Source organism: Coptis chinensis, chromosome 4 (genome assembly GCF_015680905.1).
Source record: "Coptis chinensis isolate HL-2020 chromosome 4, ASM1568090v1, whole genome shotgun sequence".
Classification (NCBI taxonomy): Eukaryota; Viridiplantae; Streptophyta; class Magnoliopsida; order Ranunculales; family Ranunculaceae; genus Coptis; species Coptis chinensis.
The window spans coordinates 77,918,920-77,946,430 of record NC_141459.1 but is presented as its reverse complement, the minus strand read 5'-3'; the positions used below and the strand labels follow the sequence as shown (position 1 = coordinate 77,946,430).

Genomic DNA, 27,511 nt, shown 5'->3' with positions numbered 1-27,511 from the left:
AATTGTATTTGAATTTCGAGTTTTAATTTAATTTAGTTCTTTTCAAATTATGTGTTGATTTAGTGTTAATCCCACCTTCCCGAATTGTTTGGAGGTGGTATTATTTCTTCTAGCATGATTTTTATATGATCCACAATTTTAGAAGTTGTTTTGCGGTGATTGTTGGGAATGCTGCCGATATTGGCATGCCTATGATTAGATTTTGTGGTAGGATGAAATTTCAAAGACTTAGGAAGTTACTATTTTAATTCAATCTAAAATATATTAGGTTTGTTTTAGAATAATGAATATGGGTTGTTTCCGTTTTAGGTTTTGGAAATATTTTGTTTCCGGCAACTGCCTTAAACCCTTTTGGTAACTTGTCGATTCGTTTTAGAAACTAAAACCCTATATAAACTTCCTCCATTCTACACTCAAAACCCACACATCTCACTTTCATCTGTCACCTTTCACTCCCAATTTTTCCTCTTTTTATTCTTCACTTCAACACTGAGACTACTCAGAGCGCGACCTGCGCCTCAGTAAACGCCACCTATGCTTGAACCACTTGTGACACTATTTAGTGAGGAGCGCGACCCGCGCCCATCTCAAGCTAAAAGTGAGCACCCCCTGCGCCTAAGTGCCTGGAACTCATTCATCGTCAGAGCGCACCCCGCGCCCTGACTTGCTTAGGCACGAAAAATTCCGATTTTTTGTGGGTTGTTCCAGGATCGTTGCAGCTATTCTAGAGAGTAGTTTTGTGATATGACATCTCCTACAGTCATACTGGAGCAGTCTTTCAAAGACTTGTTAGGAAGCGAGACTTATGGAGGTTAGTTTCGCGATCTTGCAGTTAGGATGGCAGCATCTACTGGTAAGTGATGACGACTCGTATTCACCTCAACTTACTGCATTTTTCTACAATAATATTACTTTCTATTGTAAACAAGATGGAGAACAAAAAATTTCCCTTACAATTGAAGACACGACCATGGAATTCAGTAAGTCTTTGATAGCGTTAGTTTTGGGATTGCCCTTGCCGGATCCTATGCACACGTGGGGATATATGACCGATAATGCATGCCTCTATGACTATACATATTTCCATGAGTATTATGGGGGAGGGGTATTTTGTGTAATGGACCAAGGGTGATATAACATAGCCCTTGGTAGCCTGTCCCTGAATGTAGGCACCACCATGTTATTCATCATGATGAATATTTTAGGGGAGTGGCAGTTTACTTCTGCAAATAGTACCGCTGGTGACGTTTTTCTTACTTCAGCTAAGGGACGTCGGTGATATGACATTCCCAGAGTATTAGTGGCTAGTCTAAAGAGAGCCCAAACCATGAGGCATAAGTATCTTCTTATGCCTGTTTTGGTTTGCCGCATCATGCGCGGTTGTTTACCTGAATTTTGTACCTAGTTCACGGATTGGAAAAGGGTTGAAGTCATGAGACCCACCAATTGGGTGGTTCATTCATTTCGAGTTATGACTTGGCCGGGTTGGCAGGTGCAACCTCATTTGGTTGCTCCTTACACCCCATCAGACCAATTGACACTCGGCAGGTTAGCACGGGTTGATGACACACAGCGACGGGCTTGGCAAATCACCATGGCATGACAGGATGCGAAAGAACCTCATTTCTTTGAAAAGGATGAGGATGATGCTTAAACGGTGGAGATAAGGTACGTGATAAGAGCCCAAAACTGTAGTTTTAACCCCTTAACAATAATACTTTTAAACCAATTATGTGAGTAATAAATAAGAGTTAATGCTAATTACCTGCTTTTATGTATTTCAGGCATTGAAGTCAATTATGTGCAAAAATGTGCCACTTTGGTGATATAGAGGAGCAAGGGTTAGTTGCTAAGAAGTTCTGTGACTAAAGGCCAAGATTCAAAGAGAAAAAGCCTTTGTAAAGCCCGGTCAAAAGCTAAAAAGTCAAAGTCAACGCGGGCAGAAATAGTACACAAAAGTCAGCAGAACTTCCGAAGATCGTATCTTTGGACTCATCCCTTGGAATTGGGCGTACCTTATGTCAAAACGACCGGATCGGAAAGAGATTGCCAATGGTCTAAACCGTGACCCAATCAGAGGAGCAGAAGTGGATGAAAAACCTATTGAAGTCAAAGACAACTGAAAAGGGCCCTGTGGACTAAAGAAATTGGGCTTTGGGCTCGATTTTCCGACCCAAAACATGGACCCTCAGCTCATGCACGAAAATGTGGATCTGGTCTCCTCCATTTCCATACACAAGACTTAGCTCTTAAGTATCAATTAGCTGAGGATATAGAAAGTAGCCATTAGAGAATAATCTAGATCTAGTTTTGAGTTTTTGAATTAGTTAATTAATTAGTTTTCGTTCCATTAATTAGTTTCATTCCTTGTTTTAGATTAGTTATTGGAATCATTGTTTATCATTCATTAGATAAATAAAATAGTTAGTTCTTGATAATTTTGATTTTGTTATTTAAAATTGTTTAGATCTAATTTCAATTCTTGTTTGTTAATGATTTCTTAGTTGTTAATTTAGATTTCAATTATTTATTAGTTGAATTTAATAAAGTTAGAATCTTTATATTATGTCTTACTCAATTTCATATGGAAATGATAGTTTAATGAATCAAGGCTAAACCTCCATTAGAGGGGTTTGATGAAGCATTGATGAAAACTTGATTGTGTAGTGTAGAATCGTTGTAAGAGTCTATTCCACTCTAGAAGGTCGTTGATTCGCCATGAGAATGGGTTGGACTTCCTCACATGCTAGTCATTGTTTGGTAGAGATTGCCATGATTGATTAGGGATTAGAACGACCAATTCTTACCGTAAGAACGTACACTACTAAAAAAAGGACTTATAAGCTCAGCTAAAAGGTGAGATGTTAGAGTTTTTACCTCGGTTTTCTAGGAAAAAACAACCGAGGTAAAATCCATTGAGATAATAGAGTTCTATAAAACCGAGATAATAAACTACTAAATTATCTCAGAAGTCTGACATCTTATTTAAATATATTATCTCGGTTTTCTAAATAAAACCGATATTATATAGAATAAAACCGAGATAAATTGTTGATTGAAACCAATTAGTATAAAAGAAAACTGAGATATTTTTTTTTATTGAAACTGAGATAATATCAAAAAATAACCGTGATAAATTCTTTTGGAAAGGGAGATTGTTGGACAACCTTTTATCTCACCCTTTGTCATTTTTTGCTGGTATTGCTCATGACAATTAACCAGCAAATAAAAATCTGTCCCAAACCACCACATTCCCTTTGCATATTCATAAACATCAACACCAATTAACAAAAGCAACCCAACATAAGTAAATTCTTTGGAGAACTTATTTCATTAAGATAAGAAAGAACAATGTCAAACATGATCTTAACTTTCAAAGAGTACTAGTGATCAATCATTTATTTATAGAAACTCAAATATTGTATCAACTACTATTCTTCGAACTATAATAAAACATTTTTTTAACCTTTCTCTATATATTCAGCAAAGAAGACAGATGGTTCCTGTTGAATTTCCTCCTTACAGATGGTTCTTGCTGAATTTCCTACTATTTTTTTTTTTTTTGAGAATCCACAGCTCCCAAACCTAAGGTATTCATGTCGGTCATATGAAGCTTCAGCAATGCCTCCTCAGCATTAGTTCTGCAAGAATAATGAAGAACGAAATGGCAGATCACTTGTTAGCTAAAGAATTAAACCATAGGCAAGTGATCGATTTGCATTTCATTATACATGCTGACATAATTCCCCATACCTGTTGGCAAATTTGACAAACCCAAATCCTTTCCCACCGAATTCTCACAAATGTAGTCTCTCCATACCGAGGAAATGTCCTTTGAGATCTTTAAGACCGACACTTGGATCTAATCCTCCAACATAAATCTACAATAAAAGAAAAAATTCTGACACCAAATTGCATAAGTAATCAACGACAAAATGCTAATGGGTATGAACATATGACTCACTGTTGTGTTGATAAAGTATTCATCGCACTGGACTTTTTGGGCAGAGGCTCCACTTGATGCATACCACCTACGATCACAAAGCTAATTTAAGAAACTGAAAAATATACTTCATATAAAATCAGAAACAAAAATATGTTCACATGCTTCATATTCAAACACCATTTTCATGTGATTACTGCATTCTAATTGCTAACTACAACATCAACCATCCAGTGATTAATCAATAATTAGTGGTTAGGAAGTAAGAAATGAATAGTTAACAGATACTTGTAATGCAACTCAATCTGATAGTGTTCCAGGTGTTTGAAGCTTGTTTACAGGAGAAAACATACTCTAAGCATGAAATACAAACATATCAGTGACAGAGACCAAGTAGTTCAGCAAGATAAGACCAAAATTTGCAATAACACTTGCCTTATAGACGAACTAACCCTGTCTCTGCCTCTTGATTCTTTCAAGGGCACCAAGCTTACTATAAGTTTCTTCATCTCCATCCTTATTGTTTTCTTCCACCTTGTTCACCAAGTCGCCAAACACCGCAGCAGGAACATCTTTGTGCGCAATTTCAATTTTGTCATCGTCCTCGCCATCACTACCTTCAGGCAAATCAATGTCTTCAACATTGTCTGTAACTTTCCTTCCACCATCCGGTGTTCATCTCACCCCCGTTTGAGATTCCACTCCAGCACTCACAAACCCTAGTTTTCTACTGCCATCTTTGGATGCTATGTTATTGGATTCTGGAGCAAATTGCCTTTCTAGAGCTGCCATTTCGTCTTTGGGAACCCCATCACGCTTCAGAGTGTCCACAGTTTCTTCGTGTTCAATTTGGTCTTTTTGCATCAGATACTCCGGGAGAATAAATTGTGTCTGCAAGAAGATGAAAACAGTGAGGAAAAGAAGGTTAGTCAGGAATCAGCATACTGACAAGGAAGATGCCTTTACACTGATTTTAAAACCTATGTAGTCAGAATCGAACATAATGGTTGATCTGATCCACCCTAAATATATAACTGGAGCAATTCAGGAGAAAGGTGTCATGAGAAAGATTGTCATAACATCCATTTCTACTCACTACGCTGCCGGGAAATGTATTTTAGTGATGGGATAAAAAAGAAAGGGATTAAGATGGATGGGAGTTGGGACCATCCAATAGTGTTCATTATCATCCGTGGTGGATAATCTGATCCTATTCTTTTACGATGAGATCGAATCTATTATGCCACGACGCTAACAAGGATATGCTTACCAATTAAATCATCGTAGCAAATTTCTGTTTTAGTTTACGTTCTGAGATCCAAATGGAGTATAAACAAACCTGGTCTGTAGCTAGCGGACACTAATCGCTTCATCCGAAGCATCTCCCTAATTGTGTCCTCGTTACCATGTTGCACCTCAAAGTCGTGCCATTTAGTCCAAAAATCAGCATCGGACCTTGGATCAAAGATATTGAGGCGAAAATTATATATTGCTCGAGCTCGATCAATCTCTCCTAAGCTCTTCTCGAGTTCGGCATACTTCATGCACATAACTTTAACATCTTTATCCGGTAGCCCAGATTCAATTGCTTGTTGTAAGAAATACAAAAAACACTATTAGTCACAGTTAGCAAGATGAAAAATGTCATAGCAAAAGACTGACACCCACACCATAATGCACCAGCCACATGCAAGAAAGAAGCAAACATGATTTCACATAAAGAAACAGATCGGATATCCGAGAGCTTTGCCATGGGCCAAAGCCCAATGCAATATGAAAAGTTGAAAACTACCACGGGGGTTTTTGGGGGGGGCGGAGCTGTTTTGAATATTGGGCAATTGGCGAAATCCCAACACAAAGACAATATGATATGAATGAGGAAAGGCAATGCTTTACAAATTTCATGAATATTTATCGAGTTTTGTTTATGGAACTAGGAAATTTGTGTCACAAAGTACCTACATGACAAGGCCCAAGAAAAAATTGAAGCCGTTTACATTTTTAAACATCCGAATATTAGCAAAATATTCAAAGAAGATACATGAAGATGTTTGCATCAACTAAATAAGGTAGAAGTGAATAGAATAGCGTTACCTCATAGATCTCTCTTGTTTTGGGGACACCAAAGATCTCTCAAAGACGAAAGCAATGTAAATTTCATACATGCTCATCTTCTCATTATCGGGAACAGTCTTTGCAGCTTGATCATAGACCTTCATTGCACCGCGCAAGACCATAATCCTCCTCCAACTTTGCATATTGCAAATAAAGTACCTTGAGATTTTCAGCGAGAGTCCGAGTGGTATATCGGATAAAAGAAATAATGAGTCTCAAAGATTGAAAAACATTCAATTTAAATAGCGGACATAAAGTATATACACTAGAAACAAAGTGGATTACAAGAAAAGTTATCAACTAATCCGTGTAAAGTCAATACAAAAAATACGTGAAGCTTGCAAAATAAAGAGATTGTTACCTGCCTGATGGTCTTTCTTTACTGAGATGCCAGAGATGACGGGTTTTCCAGTCACCCCTTATCCATCTGCGAGAGATTGATTCTTTGATCATCAGCTTCACTCCGTCTTGCAAACGGTGAAGTTGCGACCTATCTGTGGAGTTGAAATGGGTAGTGGAAATCGTTTCTAAGTTGGATTCTTTGAAGGAATCACTGCTTTTGCTACTACTCGAACTTCGTTTCAGAGGAGGAGCAGTTGAGTAGGAGGCATGGATTGTGTTTCTTTGTTTCAGTAGTTCATCAATCTATATAAGTAAGTAAATACGTAACGATCAAGTAAAAATGTAGTTGCTCCAGTTCAATAGTCAATGATGTGGAACAATTCATAAGACTATGAAATCCAAGATGAAGAGTGAAGGTAAACTCACAGCTTGCATTTCCTATGCATATCTACTGGTCATCTCTGTGAATTGTGCCAACACCTGCTATGTAGAACAAATGTGAGAATGAACTTATCTATACAGGATAGAAGGAGTGCCTACGCAAAAAATTTAACCTCTCTATACTTTCGGTTTCAAACTTGGATAGTTCCACCCTTTTAGTCAAGATTCGAGCTTCCACGTACCACGAGTTTATCATTTTCTTCAAAAAGGTCCAAAGACAAAGAACTTCTATTACGTAGCTTGCACTTTTAAAGAAGTTGTCACCTGTCATGATAATAAGGACCGAAGATTTCAGATACCATTCCAAAAAGATTAAGAAAACGGCCGAAAGGCTAAGAATCTGAACAATCGCTTTCAATCCAAAAAGTACCATTTCCCAAAGATCAAGTAAGCGTAACCCACCATAAACGAGAAAAATACATGGGTGCCTGCTTTTAGCTCGGATATTTCACATGGCTGAAATCCGTCCCATTTTTAAGGAAAGCGAGATATTAGGATCCTTTGTTGCTGCCACCGAATTGATTGCTTGATCCAACCGTAAACAGGAAAACCAAGAAAATACATCCCAGCTGAGGTACATTTTCCTATTTTTGCGCTCTCCTCCTGCAATGCCAGGCTTAATCCACCGTTATCCTCCGGTTCAAAATACAATAGCTTAAACTTGCTCTTGTCCGATGATTGGACTCGACGGACAAAGGCCCGCTTGTGCTTCTTGTTCGGTTATGTCGACAGAATAAAAGTGAGCACACTGTTTCTCAACCTTCTTAGAACAAGATTGTCCCAGCTGAAGTGGATGAATAGCATGTCTTATGACTCAAAATTAGCAAGGAATACCAAATGACTTGAGTAAATAAAGAAAGTAAGGTAAAGACTAGAACACAGTATAAGATGGGTTGCAAAATTTGAAAACATGCAACTTAACACAACATATGACCTTCAATAGACTGGAACGGTGGAAGATGTCTTGTAAAGTAAAACTTAGATAGGTGGAATATACTGAATTAAAGACCACATGAGGAGAAATCACATCATTCAAACATAGAGAAATTTGTTAACAAGTAAAACTTGCCTTTTTCTCAAGTTCCGACAAATAGTTTTCAAAAAGATCCTCGCGATCTCTAGGACGTTCAATAGCCTTGAATCGCTCGTCATCCTCAAACATGGATATTGCTTTGCTAGATAATAATGAAACAATTCATATAGAGCGTTATAAGTGACATTACATTTAAATAGTACTCTGCTTATACCGTCTCAAAATACGAATAACAGCATGAAATACGTTGAAAGGTTTCAATTTTATAGCAAACTTTACTATCAACACGAAAAATCGAGCTACTACTTAAGAGAAGACAAACCTCCATCTTGTAGACGATGTTAGTTCTTTGGACTCCTGTCAAGCAAAAGTATCAATTAGTTTCCCATCTTATTGTTGAAAATAATAGATTTGGGAGTACTATCCGTCTTACTTCTAGCATTTTCGTGAATTCTTCTCGAGACTTTTTTTGTTTAATGCGTCTTTCCTCGGCTTCTGTTTTTTCCTTTGACCCAAGTACTAAAATACAAAAAGTACAAGTAATTACGATATCACCGATGACGAAACAAAGAGAAGCGTAAGAAGAAAAAAAAAATAAGAACCATCATTGTGAAGGCCGCTTACCTCATTAAACGCTTGCTTTCTTCTCTAGCTCGCCACTAGACCCTGTATAGTCTTATCAATTCCTTTCTTAATCGAGACGGGATTTGCACCAGATGTAACACTCAAATACCCTAATTTAATGATTTCTCGTGCAAGAACAGATGCTGTCGTTGTCCCATCACCAGCGGAGTCATTTGTTTTACTTGCAACCTCCCTTATGAGAGCTGCACCAGCATTTTGCATAGGATCTGCAAGTTCAATTGCCCGAGCAATTGTTACCCCGTCATTCACCACTTTTGGGCTACCATATTCATCCAACACAACATTCCTTCCTCTAAGACCAAGGGTAACACCAACGGCATCAACAAGCTTATCAATTCCAGCCTGAAGAGCTGTCCTTGAAGCCTGACCAAAAGCAATTTCCTTAGCATTTGCACGTACAACAAACCTGCTTGCTTTTCTCGTAGTAAATGGTCTACAATTGAGCTTCTGCCTCTGATTTGTCCTATTACTAAGGCTTCCCTGAGTTGGGAATTGGAGGATGGATGAAGTGGTGAGGGCATTAGTAGACGCCATCTTCTTCTTTTTTTTATGGATAAGATTTTGGAGAGGAAGTAGTAGGGTTTTAGAGGTAGCCGCTCGAGTTTACTTGCCCTTTGTTTCCTCTCTTGGTCTTGGGCAGATAAGAAGAGTTATGGGTTTTCATATGCTGCTTCACGTCCTTTTTGTCATTAAATATTACTCTCATGGCCTGTAATATTTTGATTTCATCATTAAATCAAAGTGCACATCTAGAAACTGAAATATTGGGAAGAGATAAATATACCTGTTCCCAGCTCCAATTAGGCTCAACATTCGCAGATTCCAAAAGTTCTTTAAACGCAATATTTGCCTCCTAAAAGGATACATAACGAAAACTTCTTTTAGTCTGTACAAGTCAACTATAAAAAGGTATTTTCTACTTTATTTTTAATTCAGTGCTATAAAAGGAGAATCCTAAGCAAGCACCTGTTTACTAGCATAAACCAAAGGTTCATCATCAACCGACTTTTCCTCCAAAGGAGTAGCATGGTTGCAACAAATACCGCTACTACTCTGTCATGTATACTAGTAATCATCTCTCTAGTATCACTTTCGGTTCTTGTGATACAAAGAACCTCAAAACCTACAGGATTCACAACGCCTTATCCCACCGCAAACTCCATTAGATCGCCATTCCATAACCCAAACTTGACAAAACCGACAGGCGAATTAGAAGCTGCGGTTCATCGCCCTCGGCTAGAACAAAGTACTTTAAAAACAAACTCTCTCAAATAGCTTCTCCTAAAGCTATTGCAACGCCAGTATGGGCAGAAGTTGCAGAGTACATGATGGAGTACTATATTGGCAAAGAAACACAAGTTCGCTCTTATGGAATATTTATTTTTCCAAAGAATCGCCATACCCTTTTTGCTTCCCCGCTAAAAGTAAAACATCGAAGATGATCATGCAAGGTCAAGTTAAATTAGCAAACTAATCACTATAACTATTAGATTAATAGGATCAAGTGCCTTAAACTCCATTGCAAGTAGAGAAATAAAAAGATCCATATGAAACCATATACCATCCCTAAGAAGATAGTACAAATGATGCTTGTCTATTTTGTATACTTATTGACTTCGCAAAGGGAAACAGAATTTAATCGGTTTTTTTCGGCATAAGAAGGCATCCGATAAGAGAGCTTAACCGAAGTACCTCCGGATCCCGAACAGAGGCTACATCAGCAGAATTTGCAACATCTTGAGGAAGTAAATTCATGGAAGTATTCCCCAAAACCATTGACAGCAGAAAAACAAAGAAACTACGATTATCCAAAATTCACTTCCAACAAGGTGTAAAATTCAAGAGGACTAAACAGTCAATATGTCAATGTAGTGTTTTGCCGACAAAGAACAATAAAACTCCATTCCCGGTGATCGTAGCATGTGAGGGAGTGACAGATGCCACAGGAGAGTGACCTCCAACAACATTTGGTGCCACGGAAGGAATAACTTGAGTAGATTGTGATCCCAAGGACGCCCCCTCCTTGGCAGGCAAAATAAACTCACAAGCAACAACAATCAATGGCTCAAACAGATGAGGTAGATGGTCCTTCGATTTTCCAACAATAGAAACATTTACCATCTTTGGCAGCTTGAGCGGTCAAATGCAGCAGCCACATCTCGGTTGAAATCCCTCGACTAGACATTATAGGCAACACCTGAAAAGTTATGCATTAGTATATCGCTTCTAATACCGGTCTTTGTGAAGCAAAGAGTAAATTATTAGATTATGAGGATGCTAGGACTACAACAACATACCTAAGAGGTCGAGACCTCTCTGCCGTTTGGTAGTATAGTTCGCGTGTAGGGCTCCATGAAGTTTGAAGGGGAGTAGAAGCCATATGGGGTGCGGCAAAGCTTTTTTCCGTCTTCCTTCACCGCATAGCTTTCTTGTGCTTTTTTGCGATCTTCCTCCAAGGAAACAAAATAGAGAAGAAACCGACCAGATCAACATGCCATGTCCATGTAGTATAACTTTCAACAATTTCTTGACATTCCCAAGATAGTTTGCATGGACATAGTATTAGTATAGGATTTCCTTTACCACCATCACATTGATCATCAAAACAATTAATACAAGCAATATGGCATATATAAATTCCTTACAAGAATTTATTTACTAAGAAAAAGTCTTATATGTCGAATCTGAATAAAAAAATAATAACTACGTCAAGTAATAAAAGTAATCACTAGCCAAAAGGTGATTTCAATAACATTTAACCTAAGAAAACTAAGAGAATCTCCAAATCCTTGAAAGCTAGCTATCTCCAGAATCTTCTAACTGAAAGTGATGATCCAAAACCTACAAAGCCAAAATGAACACCTTAAAGAGTTTGACTTTATCATTTTTCCATGATAGGTTTGATTGTCAGCAAAACAAAGGCATACTATTTAGCAAATAATTTCTAAAAAAGAAAAACAATGTAAGAAAATACTCACCATGCACCAAAAGTCTCGCTCCCAAATGCCTTTAACCACTTCAAGTTATACTCAATGAGAATTGTTGAATAAAGTCAAGTAGAACCGAATGAAGGTCTCTTATTTCATCTTTGGTATATGCTGCTATCTTCCCCAACTCTTGGATCTAAATTAGAGAAGGAAAGAAAACGTAACTAATATATTATAAGGCATTAATATTCTAATTTAATTATATGACAAAGAAGTATATATGTGTTTACCTTATTTGTTAAAGATTGAGAAGGATCCCTAAGAAAGTGTCTCATAAACATCATAACGTAGTAGGCACATTCTACACCTCCTGGTTGTTTTGGGCACTACATAAGACAAATAATAAGATTAGTCATACTTACTTGGAAGGAAAAAGTAATAAAAATATATGAATTTAGCTTTGTTTACCTTGACCACTTGCCAATTTGGTCCTCGCCATCATTTTTTCCCTCCAAAGATAAGTGAAAGCTCTAATAGCACTACAGAAAAAGAAATTAAATTGGGTATACACATATTCATATAAGACCTTGCTGCAAACATTTTTTGAGATCCAAGCTCACATTGCATTCTTCTTGAGGGGCACACGATTAACACAACATATACTAAAGGAGGATGCTAGCGAGAAGCATCATGTAAGACAATACAAGTTTGAATATGTTTCTAATAAAGTCGAGAACTTAAAGGGTTGGTATTTTAAAGGAAAAAGATTATAATCATACAAGAAAATACATGAAACACATAACTTACTTGTCAACAAGAACTTTTATTTTGAATATTGGAGTCGGATTTCCAGAAGAATCCAACCAGTCAACTTGTTGTGATGATATATCAATAACAATCAATACCCAATGCCTACTACAATGAAATAAATAGATAATAATTAATCCGTAATGTATAGGGTATAGTCATTTAAGTAATAAATATGATTAAGAGACAAACAAAACACTTACCCCAAATTGTAAGGAATCAATAGAATTTGATTCCGCCTTACATAACCTAATCTGTGTTGCAAATGCTGAACTTTCTCCCCATCATCATTCCCATAGTTTGTGAAGTTAGAAGGATTAGCAAATGTGTATCTTTCTTGAGAACTCATGAAACTCCCATAAAGATATCTAAAAAAATTAAAAATTAAAAATATTACGATAATTGCATCTACTAATCAAATACAAATGTTTAAAGCAGCATGCAACTTTAGCTCACTTCATGTATGTAGTCATGCAGCTGACACTTAGCCAATCCATGCTACAAATATCCAACAAATCAGATTTTTCAATGGAAAAATGGCCTAGCTCAATCTCTTCCCCGAAAAGCTCCCTTTCTATAGGGATGACAATATTATCAGACGATTCCATCGTGTTGTCAAGCATATCGCCATATTCTCTGATACTACGTTCCATCTCATCAAGTGTTTCCTCCTTTTCCTATGTGAAATAATCAAAATATTGACGGGCATAACATAGATATGGACTTATATCACTGATGCTACTAGAAAAAATAATAAAAAGCACTAAACTATACAAAAGAAATTGAAATTGAAAACCCAAAGAAATTGAAGAGAATAAAAGGACAAGGGCACAAATTTAACTTGAATAAGCTACTTCACATGGATAGAACTTCACAACTTATTATTATAAACATCATCGCTAAATCTAGAAAGAAAAAAATCAACTCATACTTTCAAATCGATTGAAGTTTAAATAATCTAAAGTCCTGCCAAAACTAGTTGCATCTGCGAAACCATTAGGTTATGAGGATGGAACTTAAGTTAAGTTAAGATCTTCAAAAAAAGAAGTTTACAATGCAAAACACTAATACAATTGACACAAATGAAAATGTTAAAAGTGGTTGGAAACTTGTCAAGTATCATTCAACTTATAAACAGTATGGGAGTCACAACAGGATTTGTGGAAAACTAGAATATTGCACTTAGAGCAAGACCTAAATTTAACAACATGCTATCATTTACTACCCAGGAGGCACAACAACCCGAGTTTATACAAAATGAAATAACTTTTCCTCCTAGTCGTCCTAGAACCAATTTAGATTGTTCACCAAACTCTAATAATAATTAACGGCACATAGTGTTTGATTACCAATGTACTAGTTTTACTTATTTACTAGATTAACCTATCTAATGCTATGAGTGCAGTGTGAACATTTCCCTGCCTTTCATTGGTACCTTCCTCTATGTAAATTTACTCTTTATACTGGGGAATGCTAGAAATGAGATTGTTCCTAGAAAAACCAATTCTTCTTTATGCAAAAGTCTATAAATAACAATTAGCAAATATATGGGATTATGATCATATGAAATAAGCTAAATACCTGTGGAGTACTAATTTCAAAGTTAGGTAATGTCTTCTTACTTTTAGCCACAACACCAAAATCTTTTATCTGCATGAGTATAGTAATAAACCTAAGTCATATATTAAAAGTACAAAATGCATATAAAAATACAATAATGTAAACTTTGACCTGTTTGCCTTTGTTATCCTTTCTAGCCTTCTCTGATCCAAGTAAATCATGTTTTTCTTCCTACATGAATAAGGAGAAAAAAAAATTAGTGTATGCATGTCAACACCAATAATCATTACTTTTTGTCTAATAGTTTACCACATTGCCGATTATCACAAATTCTTTTGGCCACACCACAAAACTATGCCATGCATCCTTAACAAATCTCAAGTCACCAACCGAGTCTTGGAGAGGGGAGGTCGGGTTTGATTACAAAGTCAATTTGTACTTTCGAAAATTGGCTTCTCCCAAGGAATATCATTAATATTTTCTTGAGGTCGAAAGTATTTTGAAAATCGAGCCTTTAGCAACGCGATGTTGCTTTTCAAAGTCAAAGCCAAACTACACTTCACACCCTACAAAAAAAAAAATAGTAAATCAATATATCAATATATGTACACTAAAAGTCACGGCGTGTTAAGAAGATAAAAATGTTGACTGTTTATTTGATTTTTTATCATCATTGCTAGCCTTCTCGGGTGCATCAAAATCACCATCTCCTTCCTACATAAATAAGTAGGAAAACAACATAATGAATCAAATGAATGAACAAGTGTAAATCAACCAAATACGCCATTAATCTTTCTATGATTCTTTACCACATCGCCGACTATGACAAATTCTTTGGCCATGCCACAAAGCTGTGCCATGCATCGCTAATAACGCTCAAGTCACCACTTGGTACCGGTATTGAGAGGGGAGATCAGGTTTCATTATTAAGTCAATCAGACGTACTTTCATACATTGTGTTCTCCCAAAGGAATGTTGTGGACTTTTTCTTCCGGTCCAATCTTCTTGAAAAGTAAACCTTTAGCAACAATGTTGCCTCGGATCTCAAAGCCGAGAAACACTTAATAGCCTATAAGAAACATGGATATGAGTTAGAGCTTATGCATATATCGTGATAAGAATTATATCAATTTAAAGGATAAAGTACCTTGGGTGTACTTGAATTCATGATTGGTCGGAGTCTTCTTCATTTTTGGGATACCAAAGATCTTTCACCTTGTTTAATAAAAATAAATCAATATATGTACACTAAAAAGTACTAAGTGCTAAGTGTTAAGAAGATATCGGTGTAAACATAAAATGTTGACTGTTTCCTTGATTTTTATAGTTTCTAGCCTTCTCGGATGCATCAAAATCACCATCTCCTTCCTACATAAATGAGTGGGGAAAACAACATAATGAATCAAATGAATGAACAAGTGTAAATCAACCAAATACGCCATTAATCTTTCTAGGATTCTTTACCACATCGCCCGACTATGACAAATTCTTTTGGCCATGCCACAAAGTCATGCCATGCATCGCTAATAACGCTCAAGTCACCACTTGGTACTGGTATTGGGAGGGGAGATCAGGTTTCATTATTAAGTCAATCTGTACTGCAGTATCATTGTGTTCTCCCAAAGGAATGTTGTGGACTTTTTCTTCTGGTCCAGTCTTCTTGAAAAGTAAACCTTTAGCAACAATGTTGCCTTTGGATCTCAAAGCCAGAGAACACTTAATAGCCTATAAGAAACATGGATATGAGTTAGAGCTTATGCATATATCGTGATAAGAATCATATCAATTTAAAGGATAAGTACCTTAGGTGTACTGATTTCAAGATTGGGCAACATCTTGCTAAGTGTATCCCTATCTTCTACCTGTATGTTTGACAGATCTAATTAAGTCCCACAAAGAAAAAAGAAAGAAATCGAATGCGTAACACAAACAAGTCATAATCAAATGCATAACTAAGTTGATACCTGTTGGTTTACTCTATTATCACTTCTAGCACTATTAGATCCAACATTCTCAGGTGGTGGCAACTTATGCATCTCTTTCTTCCTTAATGCACTTTCCTTTTCTAGAAATCTCACCCTTTCTTCTGCTTCCATCCATCCTTCTTTTTTTTCTTCATGTAGTTGGGTCTCAAGCTCCTCTCTATTTCTCTTCCAAGCACGCCTAGGAAGTTTAAAGTATGTTGTTGGAGTTACAAACCTCCCTCCCCTAACTCTACCACTATGCTCCGGGGTTCCTAAAGCCTGAGTAAGTATATCATTCTTTCCCTTAGTTACTAAATTCCCCTCCTTCTCCTTCAGTTTCAATTGAGCCTACATGACAGAATTATGTTAATACATTTCAATATTTTATATATAAAAGTAAAAAAGAAATTAACAAAAACTTCAAGAAAACTCACAATTCTTTCTGCAATTTCCATAGTAGCATCATTCACAAATTCACCATTCTTCTTTTGACGAGCCCTTAGCCATTTGACACTCCGATCATCATGTTCTACTAAGGAACCGAACTCTTCTTTCTATTAAACATAAACAAAAAATTGTATTAGACTAGATTATATTCATTGCTACAAACAGTAACATATAATAGGACCTAGAGTATTGGACAAGAGGTGAGGTGATAAACCTTGGACCTATAGCCACCTAATCGGACATACAAAATTGATTTGATAACCAGATAGTAAATCAATTAATAGCCTGATCCTACATGAACCAGACACCTAAACCAGACAGCCACCTAAACTCGTGAAGTCAATTAATAACAGAAAATTCCTTCATCAGCTGGATGGCATTGAAAGGAGGGCTCAAGACGTTGCAAAAACTAAAAGAGTGGAAGAAAGTAGCAACTGATGTTTGTGTGCTGTGTTGGCGGGAAACTGAAACTATAGATCATCTCTTTCATACATGTACAGTTGCGCAAACATTATGTAATATACTGCTTCAGAAGATAGGATTCAGCAGGCCCATGGCCCATATGTGGCAAGAAGAGGTACAATGGGGCTGAAAAAATTACACGAGGTAAAGGCTGCATACAAGATAGTCACAGGTTTACATGGAATGCTTTTGTATACGGGATATGGAAAACGCGAAATGACAAGATTTTTCAGAATAAGCAAGTTGATGCAGACCAGTTAGTAAACTCAGTGATCGGAGATGTAAGAAGACGACTACTGACTCTTAACATAAGAATGGAGCAAGGACTGGAAGCACAGAACTTCATGGAAATGTGGGAGATAGAGGTTAGAGTAAAACAGAAAAAGTATGAGTACTGTAAGTGGATGAGAGCAGAGAAGGAGATACACAATCTGAATACTGACGGGACTCTACAAGGAACAGAGGGAGAATGGGCAGCAGTACTACGTAATGATAGAGGAGAAGTACTTGCAGCAAGCCAAGGCAAGTCAAACATGCAGAATATTGCTTTGATAGAGCTACAGGTCGTAGAGTAAGGAATGAGGATGGCATTAACACAAGGAGTAAGTAAGAGAGCGGTACAAACAGACTCAACAAATGTTATAGCGTGGCTGAAAAAGAAAACCAAGTACCCATGGGCAGCAGAGAAGATGATCCGAAAAATTCAAAATATGAAAGAAGAGATGGAGCAATTCAGCATCAACCATGTATATAGAGAAAGTAAAAACCTCGCTTACCGACAAAAAAAAAAACCAAATTAATAACAGAAAATTTAGAAAACTAAATGATTACCATCTCTTCTTCGAGACCAACATAGCCTGCTCTACTGAGTCGGTGGTTATACACATTCTTCTTTCTCCTCTCAGATTGCAGCTTGCTATACTCCTTTGAATTAAAAAAGACAACAATAACTAAGTATAGTAGGGGATGAACATACATAACTAGCTATCACTATGCAATTTGAATTTCATTCATCCCAAGTTTAAACAATTACTATACATACACGAAAAACTCATCCGTCAATCTTGACTTCACAAACTCGCTTCCTACCATTTTGACCTAATAAAATCATAAATTTTTGGTGGTTTCTCTAGTAGGCTGTGGTCATTTATGTAAGGAGTAATATATTTCCTAGTCAAATTGGTCTTGAAAGTTCTCCATCTTTCCCCAATGGATGATATGACTTTATCCATACAATTTGGATCAATATCAAATATTTGCTAGACATAAAAAGCATGTAAGACATCAGCTTTAGGAAGAAGAGCAAAAACAAATTGTTCATAATATAAAGTACATAGAATTATAATGACACGCACTGCATTGCTTCCCATAAATCATCTCTCAAAGGTTCTGGTAAATCATGCCAAGTTTCAAATTCACTCAATGGTACCTTGGACCTTGCCAATGGACCTTCCATACCAGCAAGTTTTCTCCGTACTACCCGATTATTTGGCCTTCCTTTTTCATCATAGACAACTCTAATTTTGTTTCCATCCCATTTCTTGTTAAGCTCAATCATTATTGTTGTTCCTCTTTTTGTGTTTCCCTTTTTCGATTTTTCGGTTGCATCGTTCCTTTTTCGGTTGTCATTTGATTGGCCATCTTCTTTTGTACCCATGATAACCTACATGGCAAAAATAAAAATGCACAACACATGTTAAATCTATGTAGAAATTTTAGGGTATGACAGATTAACGGTCAATTTTCTAATTTCGGAAGATAATGGACAGTGAATCAACAATCTAAACAAAAATATAGGAAACTAATGCATCCCATAAGCATTTCCAACAGCAAAGGCAGAGACTATCTTTACCAAAAAAAAAACAGCAAAGGCAGATAAGTGCAAAATTAAAAATAAAAAACCTACTTCAGAATTATGACCAAGCAATGACATGAAAATAACAAGATAAACAAGACAATTGAATATAAACAAAGGCCTGAAAGCTTTATTAGTTTTATTCGGATCATCTCAAGATTATCCTAAATACGAAAATTCAAGCTACACTATTAGAACTAACAGAAAAGAAAAAGAAAATAAAAGATACAATAATCAAATAAATAGAGCTGAAATGTTTCATTTATGGGCTTTTCTTTTCTTTGAAGGCTTGTGAGCAATCTAGATCCCCTCACAATCTTCACGTCCATACATTGATTGTTCATCGTCATTCACATCCAGAGATTCCATATCTGGAAATACTTCATTGCGAATGTTGTCTCCAATACCATCATCAATGAAGTCATCATCTTCATTCTCATTATCATGATCATAATATCTCTGAGGAGTTGCTAGGGCAACTGACCATTTAGGATCGATCGGATCCGGTACATAGAAAACTTGCTTCACTTGAGAGGCAAAGACGAAAGAATCAGATATGTACCCAATTCTACCAAGATCAACCAGTATAAAACCCAAGTCATCTACCTTGATGCCATTCCGATTCTCAACCCAATCACACTTGAATACTGGGAGTTTGAACTTAGTGTAATCAAGCAACCATATTTCGGTAATAACACCATAGTAGCAACTTTCTAAAAAAGAGTGGATTTTTATCTCTTGCACTTGTTATCTGCATTCCACTGGCATCTAAACTCACTCCACTATTCTGATTGACTCGTGACGCATCCCGATCCTTTGTGGAGAAACGGCAACCATTAATCACATAATTGTGATATTTCAATACATGTATATGAGGACCTTGAGCTATCCAACGTAAGGTTTTCGAGACATTGTTACCAGGGATGCTCCTTTCATCTGAAACCTGTGTTCTTTATAAAATTAGTTACGCTTATTAGAGTAGTAAATAAAAAATTCAAGTTGTTTAGTAACTCACCCTTTTTCTTAACCAATCACTAAAAGTGCTAATATGTGCATCATGTAACCACTTTTGGCTTTTTGATTGGCGGAGATGGTTTTGCCTTAAGTAGTTCATATGCTCCCTACAAATTATGAACACCAACTCTGGTTAGATATGACAGAAAAATTAGAAAGAAAATTGAACTCCTCAAATGTATTTGAAATGTCATTACTCGATATAAGGTTCAACAACATTTGTATTGTGCAACACATAACCATGTGCTTCCTCTAAGGACTTCCGGTCAACAACTACCAAATCACCACCTGATGGAGGCTTTCCAGAAACAATCTCCTTGGCTGTGTTGCTTTCAACATGTGGAGTACCAACAACACCCAAATCAGATAAAAACTCACTACAAAACTCAACTGCTTCTTCTGCAATATAACATTCAGCAATGCAACCTTCTGGACGATTACGATTTCTTACATAGCTTTTAAAACCTTCATGCATGTACCTTCACAAAAAGAAAAGGAATATTGATGGAATTTCCTATATTTAACTTGGTATAATTTGAACTATAAATGATATTCGGCAAACTTACCTCTCAAATGGGTACATCTATCGAAAGAAAACTGGACCACAAAGTTGGACTTCTCTCACAAGATGTACGGTTAAATGAACCATAATGTCAAAGAAAGATGCAGATGGTGGAAAGTATTTCTCCAGAAGACATAATGTGATTACCAATTCTTTCTGAGTTTCACGTAATTTCTGCAAATCGACTACTTTCGCACAAATGGCATTGAAGAAGAAGTAGAATCTAATAATTACATATCTCACATGTTTTGGCAACACAGATCTTATTGCCACCGGAAGCAATTATTGCATCAGCACATGACAATCGTGGGATTTCAGACCACCTAATTTTAAATCTTCCATCGAAACAAGTGGCATGAAATTAGATGAGTAACCTTCAGGAACTTTTAGCTCATGCAAGGTTTTGCAAACTCGTAATTTCTCCACTTTGGATAATGTGTAACAAGTCGGGTGGCGGTATGTTCTCAATCCTTTTCTTTTCACGGTGCCAATTCCTTTCTCAAACCCATCTCCTTAAGATCACGACGAGAAGCAACCCCATCCTTCGTTTTCCCCTTAATGTTAAGCAAGGTCCCAATAATGCTATCACAAACATTTTTCTCAATATGCATGACATCCAAGTTGTGTCGGAGAAGTAAATGTCTCCAATACACAAGCCTGAAAAAAATCGACCTCTTCCTCCAACAACGTGTAACATCATCATGAACAATATTTGCTCTTAACCTTTTTGACTCGTCACTTTTGCCCAAAAAAGTTACAAGTGTTTTAACCTTCTTTCGTATATGCACACCGGTGAGTGGTGTTGGTGCAGATCGAAACTCACATTTACCATTAAACGCCTTTTTTTGCTTTTGATACGGATGCTCTTCCGGAAGATATCTTCTGTGAGCCATGTACACATTCTTCATGCAATGCTTCAATCTGCAAGAATCTGTGTGTTCACCACATATCGGACAAGCGTAATAGCCTTTAACACAAGCACCGGACAAATTACTAAATGCAGGAAAATCGTTAATTGTCCATAAGAGAATAGCCTTTAGTGTAAATTTTTGTCGTTGGAAAGCATCATAAATCTTAACCCCTTTCTTCCACAATTTTTTCAAGTCCTCGATCAAAGGTGCTAAGTATATGTCAATGTCATTTCCAGGTTGATGTGGACCCGAAATCAACATTGTCAACATCATAAACTTCCTTTTCATGCACAACCACGGAGGAAGATTATAAGTGACCAACACAACAGGCCAACAACTATATTTACTACTAAGAGAGCTATGTGGGTTGATTCCATCTGCCGAAAGTGCTAAGCGAAGGTTTCTTGGTTCTGCTCCAAACTCTGGCCACTTATCATCCACTAGCTTCCATGCGGGTGAGTCTGCTGGGTGACGTAGTTGCCCATCAACTTCTCTCTCATTGGCATGCCATGTTAAATTTTTCGCTGTCTCTGCTGATTGGAACATCTTTTCGAATCTAGGGATCGGTGGAAAATACCACAAAACTTTTGCAGGCGAACCATTACTTTGCTCAATCATATTATCCTTCAACTTATATCTTGAAAGTCCACATGTAGGGCATGTCTTTCTGCCACTAAACCCCTTCCGATATAGTATGCAATCATTGGGACACGCATCTATCTTCTCATATTTCATTCCATACACTGCCAATGTCTTTTTAACCTCACGCATATTTTTGGGCAGTATATTCTCTTCACTTGGTTGCATGTCTCTCATCATTTGTAACATCTTTGTGAAGCTTTTGTCGAACCACCCACTCTTCGCTTTCAGATTGAACAAGTTAACGATTGGCGGATAACCCGATACTTTGAACATCCTCTATACAAAGGTTCCTCAAAGCATCTTCAAGCAACTTCTTAATCATTTCGGGGTTACCCGCGATATCGATCTCGTAGCGGCCCTGAACCAATTTTGTTTGTTTCACCATCCTCTACAGGCTCCCACTCAAAATGATGATGGGAAGGCTCATCTGTATCCATATACAAGGGAGCTGCACTTGTTGTTCTTTCCCCATGCCATGTCCATGTAGTATAACTTTGGCACATGCCATTGAAATATAAATGATTTTTAACGTCGAGTTCCATCAATTTCTTGACATTCCCGCATAGTTTGCATGGACATCGTATAGGATTTCCCTCACCAGCATGGCCCCGTGCAAACTGTAGAAAATTCTGAACCCCTACTTGGAATTCAATAGATAACTTATCCTTGGACATCCAACCCTTATCCATTTTGAATGTGTCAGAGTAATCTGAATGTAAATAGTATTGTTCAGTTAACAAAGTAATCAAAAGGCATTTTTTAATCCCCCACGAATATGCCAGATATGAAATCTAACAAGAACACTATATGACCAGTCTTTATTTCTAATAAAACATTAATAATGTTACGTATTATATGGCCAGGGGTTGCTCGGTACTAGCTATTTAATACATACAGACAAATAACGAGGTGAACAAACTAGAATTCATGCGTAACCATGTTACTTCTTCATTTTATAGCTTAACTAGACGTACAAAAAACAGGTTTTCCTCTTTTTTAGGTAAAACTATATATCAACATCATTGAAAGTAAAACCTATGCTATGAGAATCAAAGTTAACTTACTGAATTAATAAATATTCATGCATATACACAGTAAAGTAACAATACTTAAATTCAATAGTCCAACATTTTAAGCGAGTAACAACTAAAACTATAAATGTATGGACTATTGACCAATAAAAAAATGGTTGTACTATCCAAAAACAAAGGTGCATAACAGAAAACATGTTTCCTCACACTCATGTACACAAAACAAAATTGATAAAGTCATATACACATGAACAAAGGTTAACCCAAAAAGATTAAACTTAATCAGATAAAGAAGATAGAAGTGTACCAACTCTAAAAGAAACCCAAGTTGGAGCAAAGCAATCAGGACCTTCTCTTGTCCAATTCAATTCTAACAAGGACTGGGAAGTGATAAAAGATCTGCAAATAAATAAATAAAATGTTTAGCCGCTAATTCACTACTCATGATATAACAATGCCAATAAACAAGCTGAAAAAACAGGAGTGAACCTATTTACAATTGAAAAAGCATATCAAATGGTTCTACTACCCAAATACAAAATTTCATGACGAAAACCTTGCATTCTCAACTTACGTAAAACCAAGTTGCAAGGGCAGAAGTCTACCCTGAAAGCTAAACTTATGAGGGTTGCAATTTTAACAGATTGCAATAAAGTAACATAGATTGCAAAGCTATGAATTACCAAGCAAAATGCAGTTTACCAAGACCACATAAGAAGACTAAGGGATTGTGCAAAAGGTAGCTTTCGACATTTAAAAGTAGTATTTGACTTTGGGTGGCCAGAACTCTAAATTATCAGGTGACCGACCATTTGTACATCAATGCCTCATTGCTTCCACTAGCAGCCAATGTTTCTATTAATCATGTTATTAGACACAAAGTTTGTTTCGTCTTATGGAGGGCAACTCGTTAACAAGCTTATCGATAGCGCTATTTGTTCTAATACTACAGGCCTGGATCTATTCTTAACTCCGATTGGGTGTTTCTAAACCTGCGAGTTCAAATACCAAGGAAAAGGCACAGACGAACTGGAAATAGAATGAATGATTCTTATTTGAAATAATGAAGACAATACAGCCGGTGGAATAAGTTCAATTCTGGTTAATCGGAAGAATCTGTTTGGTCTCATACTCTCATAAGCTATTTGTGTGCAATCACGTTACCTTAAATAATATCACTAGCTTGATATAGTCATAGATACAAGAAAAAAGCTCACTATGTACAAGAAGGCCTTATCTGAAAAAAAGATAAGAGTAATACCTGCTCAAAAGCAAATCAAGTTGAGGCAGGACGACCAGAACCTCCTCAGATCCAATTTGTTTTAACAAGGAATGAATAGCTGATGGAAAAACTGCAAATCAGTTTATAAAGGTTAGGCACTAACTTAATTATACATGAATTTTCAAAAATTTGACTAGTTTTGAACACTATATAATCTCCTAGCTTAATCTAAGATAATTTTAGTACACGAAAACCGGAAGAGTTGTTAAACTGGCGTGGAGTTGAAATGGGTAGTGGAACTTGAATTGTTTTGAAGTCGTTGGTGCGAGGTGAAGAGGGCAAAATACACGGATAGTGGAGAGCGAGATAGCTGGATTAAAAATACACGAAGAGATATATAGTGGAGATCGAGCGAGATCTTTAGCGAGATAGTTGGGATTAAAAATAAACGAAGAGATAGCAGAGAGCGAGATACTTGGGATTAGAATGGCAGTTGCCATTATTGTGAGTTTGTGAATGATATTCCTGATCGAGATAGAGAGTACTGTAGAGCGGGAGTTCAATTTTTTTTGGACTTCTATTTTTTTTTGGGATTTCTGTTTTCTTTAATTTATTCCGAGATATTTGGTATAATAGCTATTATATCATTTTAGTGCCGAGATATTTGGTATAATAGCTATTATATCAGTTCAATGTGAGATAAATTAAATTTCCTATTATATCAGTTTTAGAATGGTGAGATAAATGAAATTTCCTATTATATCCGTTCCACAATGGTGAGATAAATGAAATTTCCTATTATATCAGTTCCTATCCACCAGTGGTAAAATCTATATATTTTATCTCGGTTAAGTAAGAGGCGAGATAACAGATTTATACTCAGAGTTAGTACCTAAATTACAGGGCATATTATCTCATTTACAGAACATATTATCTCTCTTATCAGCAGAACCGAGATAAAGCTAATTTTAGAACCGAGATAAAAACCCTTTTTTTTAGTAGTGGTAAGAATTGGATTACAACAATCTATGCTAGTTTATTAAGTTGGATTCAAGGTGGATTCAATCCCCCCTAATTCTTTATCTAGATTCAAACCTTAGTATTCCGTAGCATTTCGTAGTTTGAGTTAGCGTATCTTGTTCTTAGAATTTACATCGTAGTAGAATCCCACCATTACTCTCATTAGACTTTGGATAAACTGATAATTATAGAAAACTTTGAATGCTAAAGAACTAGGAGTGGAACGAATCTTCTATTCCAACTCTATTTCAATAGTATCGAGAGTAGAAATCTTTGATAAGAACTGTATTTGAAATAAGTTTTAGTTTTACTTGCATTTAGACTTCATCCTTTATTTGTGAGTAGAATTATTCAATTTTATCATATTATCAAATGGCACCGCTCCCATCTTAGTTCCCTTTAGTATTGTTTTCTTTAGAATTGTTAGTTTTCCAAAGTCCCAGAACCCACCCACCCTTGTTTGATTCTCACTATGGTTGTCCATTTCAGCACTGAAAATTTTTCCTCACAGAATTACACGGAGCGCGATCCGCGCCCTGGGCAAGATAAATTGGAGTGCCACCCGCACCCAAACGCCTGGAACTCCACTTTTTAGTTGAGCGCAACCCGCGCCTTGCCAAGGCAAAACACGAAAGCCCGGGGCGTCCCGGACCTTGAGTTTTTCCCTGAGCGCGACCCGCACCCTACTAAGGCTAACTACGAGCGCGACCCGTGCCCAAACGCCTGGAACTCCAGCTTGACCTGAGCGCCACCTGCGCCTTACCTAGGCCTATTCTGAGCGCGACCTGTGCCCTCTGCTAAAACTGCCCGATTTCCACAGGTTTGTTTCAAACTTCCATTTCTTTCAAGGTTTTCAGTGTTCTGACTTGTTATACACACTGAGCACGTGTAAACAAGACAATATTCATAAGCGAAGCAAGGAGGCATTCAGGTACTCTTTTCTTCCACACCTCTCATTGTCTGTTAGAGGTTCATACTAGCATATCAGGATTGTTTGGAGTGTTGTTGTGTTTCATTAAGATTGGCTTAGTCTTGCATGAGATTAAGGTCAGGCCGAAGAAAAACGCCTAACGTAATCAACCGACAACGTCAACAAACACGCCTTTCTAGTATACCACTCACTACACCTCTAACTATTATACCACACACACCACCTGAAGTAATGGCTGAAGAAAGAGAGTCTCCTGTTTCTGACTTTTACAAAGCCTTGAACGAAAGCCCTAAATCTTGCATCGTTCTATAAGACCCAGTGGGGGATTTCCGAATCCCCCCAAATATATTTAATTTGTTAGCCATTTTTCATGGGTTAGACCATGAAAAGCCTTATCAACACATGTGTAAGATTGACCAAGTCCTTACTACATTATACCATCCTACGGTTGGTGCTGAACAAATTAAACTAAGGGTATTTCCTTTCACTTTAGCCGATAAGGCGGCGTCTTGGTTAACTGCCCAAGCGCCTAATTCTGTGGACCTGTGGGCTAAACTTGTTCAACTATTTATGGAACACTTTTACCCACCACTGAAGACCGATGAAATGCTTTCCAAGATTCATTTCTTTCGACATAATCCTCATGAATCATTTTCAGAGGCTTGGAATCGTTTCACCGATCTTCTTATAGAGTGTCCACACCATAACCTCGTGAAAGACACGCTAGTTCATGCCTTTTTCAAAGGACTTCTACACCACCATAAAGAAGTCCTTGACATAATGAATGGGGGTAGTTTCCTAAGTAAGGGAGCCTCAGAGGCTTATAAATTTTTAGAAGATCAAACTAAGTGTAATAATAACTGGTGGGGTAGTGACAATTTCTCCCGTTCTGCTAGTTCTTCTACAACAGTTAAAGCCGCCGGTATGTTTGAGATGAAACTGGATCCGGAACTTAAAATTTTAATTGAATCTCTAACTAAAAAGGTAGAGGCTATTTTTGCTCAACAAACGCCTATCCCCGTCATGAATGTTAACTCCAACCCATGTAATTTCTGTTTGAGTCCAGAGCATCCCGACTCCTATTGTCCTCTCGTTTACGAACAACAAACATTACAACAAGATAACGTTTGCTCAATTAATAGTTATCCTATTCCTAATGCCCCTTGGAGACAACACCCCAACTTCAGTTGGAGAAATAATCAACAAGTAACACCTCCAGGGTTTAATAATCAAAATGTTAGGCAAGCCAACAATTATAACCAAGCTCTACCACGACAAGGACAAGGTCAAGGTAATTATAATAATTATAATAACCAAGTGCAACCATGACAAGGTCAAGTACAAGGTCAGGGTAATTATAATAATTATAACAATAATAATTATAATACTAAACCAACCATTAATAATCAACGTGACATAGTTCCTGTCACACAACCAGTAGCAAATACTACTCCACAACCGGATCATTTTGATACCTTTATGCAATCTCAACGACAGATTTTACAAGCTATCCAACTTTCCTTACAGCAGTTAGCTCAAGAGAAAGTACAACCCAAAGGTGTGTTTCCAGGTCAAGCAATAGCTAATCCTAAAATAACAAACACAGCCTTTGAGGTGAATGGTAATACTAGTACAGA

At 37.0% G+C, this 27,511-nt stretch overlaps 1 protein-coding gene, 3 long non-coding RNA genes and 3 pseudogenes across 5 annotated transcripts; all 7 read right to left on the bottom strand.

Annotated features, from left to right (window-relative positions):
• Nucleotides 1-3,835: 3,835 nt before the first annotated feature.
• LOC147504918 (uncharacterized) lies at nt 3,836-4,777 on the bottom strand. The gene is made up of 3 exons (XR_015220490.1): nt 4,379-4,777; nt 3,965-4,031; nt 3,836-3,881 (listed from the first exon to the last, which is right to left on the bottom strand). It is a non-coding gene; the product is annotated as an uncharacterized LOC147504918 (long non-coding RNA).
• A 1,256-nt stretch (nt 4,778-6,033) lies between these two features.
• Nucleotides 6,034-7,753, bottom strand: LOC147504917 (chaperone protein dnaJ 16-like; annotated as a pseudogene).
• On the bottom strand, nt 7,754-8,367 carry LOC147504916 (uncharacterized). Its single transcript, XR_015220489.1, has 3 exons — nt 8,308-8,367; nt 8,197-8,231; nt 7,754-8,016 (listed from the first exon to the last, which is right to left on the bottom strand). It is a non-coding gene; the product is annotated as an uncharacterized LOC147504916 (long non-coding RNA).
• Nucleotides 8,368-8,515: 148 nt separating this feature from the next.
• On the bottom strand, nt 8,516-9,428 carry LOC147504915 (ruBisCO large subunit-binding protein subunit alpha, chloroplastic pseudogene; annotated as a pseudogene). Its single transcript, XR_015220488.1, has 2 exons — nt 9,304-9,428; nt 8,516-9,228 (listed from the first exon to the last, which is right to left on the bottom strand). The product of XR_015220488.1 is annotated as a ruBisCO large subunit-binding protein subunit alpha, chloroplastic pseudogene (transcript).
• A 1,818-nt stretch (nt 9,429-11,246) lies between these two features.
• On the bottom strand, nt 11,247-11,834 carry LOC147504914 (uncharacterized). The gene is made up of 3 exons (XR_015221780.1): nt 11,737-11,834; nt 11,498-11,642; nt 11,247-11,360 (listed from the first exon to the last, which is right to left on the bottom strand). It is a non-coding gene; the product is annotated as an uncharacterized LOC147504914 (long non-coding RNA).
• A 329-nt stretch (nt 11,835-12,163) lies between these two features.
• On the bottom strand, nt 12,164-15,909 carry LOC147504913 (uncharacterized). Its single transcript, XM_086605405.1, has 8 exons — nt 15,778-15,909; nt 15,616-15,675; nt 15,356-15,538; nt 14,832-14,882; nt 13,985-14,044; nt 12,710-12,930; nt 12,457-12,621; nt 12,164-12,361 (listed from the first exon to the last, which is right to left on the bottom strand). Exons 1-8 carry the CDS (start codon nt 15,907-15,909, stop codon nt 12,250-12,252), a joined length of 984 nt encoding a protein of 327 aa, XP_086461531.1. The 3' UTR covers nt 12,164-12,249.
• A 4,490-nt stretch (nt 15,910-20,399) lies between these two features.
• LOC147504912 (uncharacterized) lies at nt 20,400-21,856 on the bottom strand (annotated as a pseudogene).
• Nucleotides 21,857-27,511: the final 5,655 nt, after the last annotated feature.

Bases quoted from the DNA above. Each gene is read 5' to 3' on its own strand.
- LOC147504913 (XM_086605405.1), bottom strand. From the start codon at position 15,909: ATGGAAGCAGAAGAAAGGGTGAGATTTCTAGAAAAGGAAAGTGCATTA. The intron at 15,539-15,615 runs GTACTTATCCTT...TGTTTCTTATAG, and splicing joins TTGAAATCAGTACACCTAAG to GCTATTAAGTGTTCTCTGGC. The intron at 14,045-14,831 runs GTTTACTTTTCA...TTATTCATGTAG, and splicing joins AGGCAACATTGTTGCTAAAG to GAAGAAAAACATGATTTACT.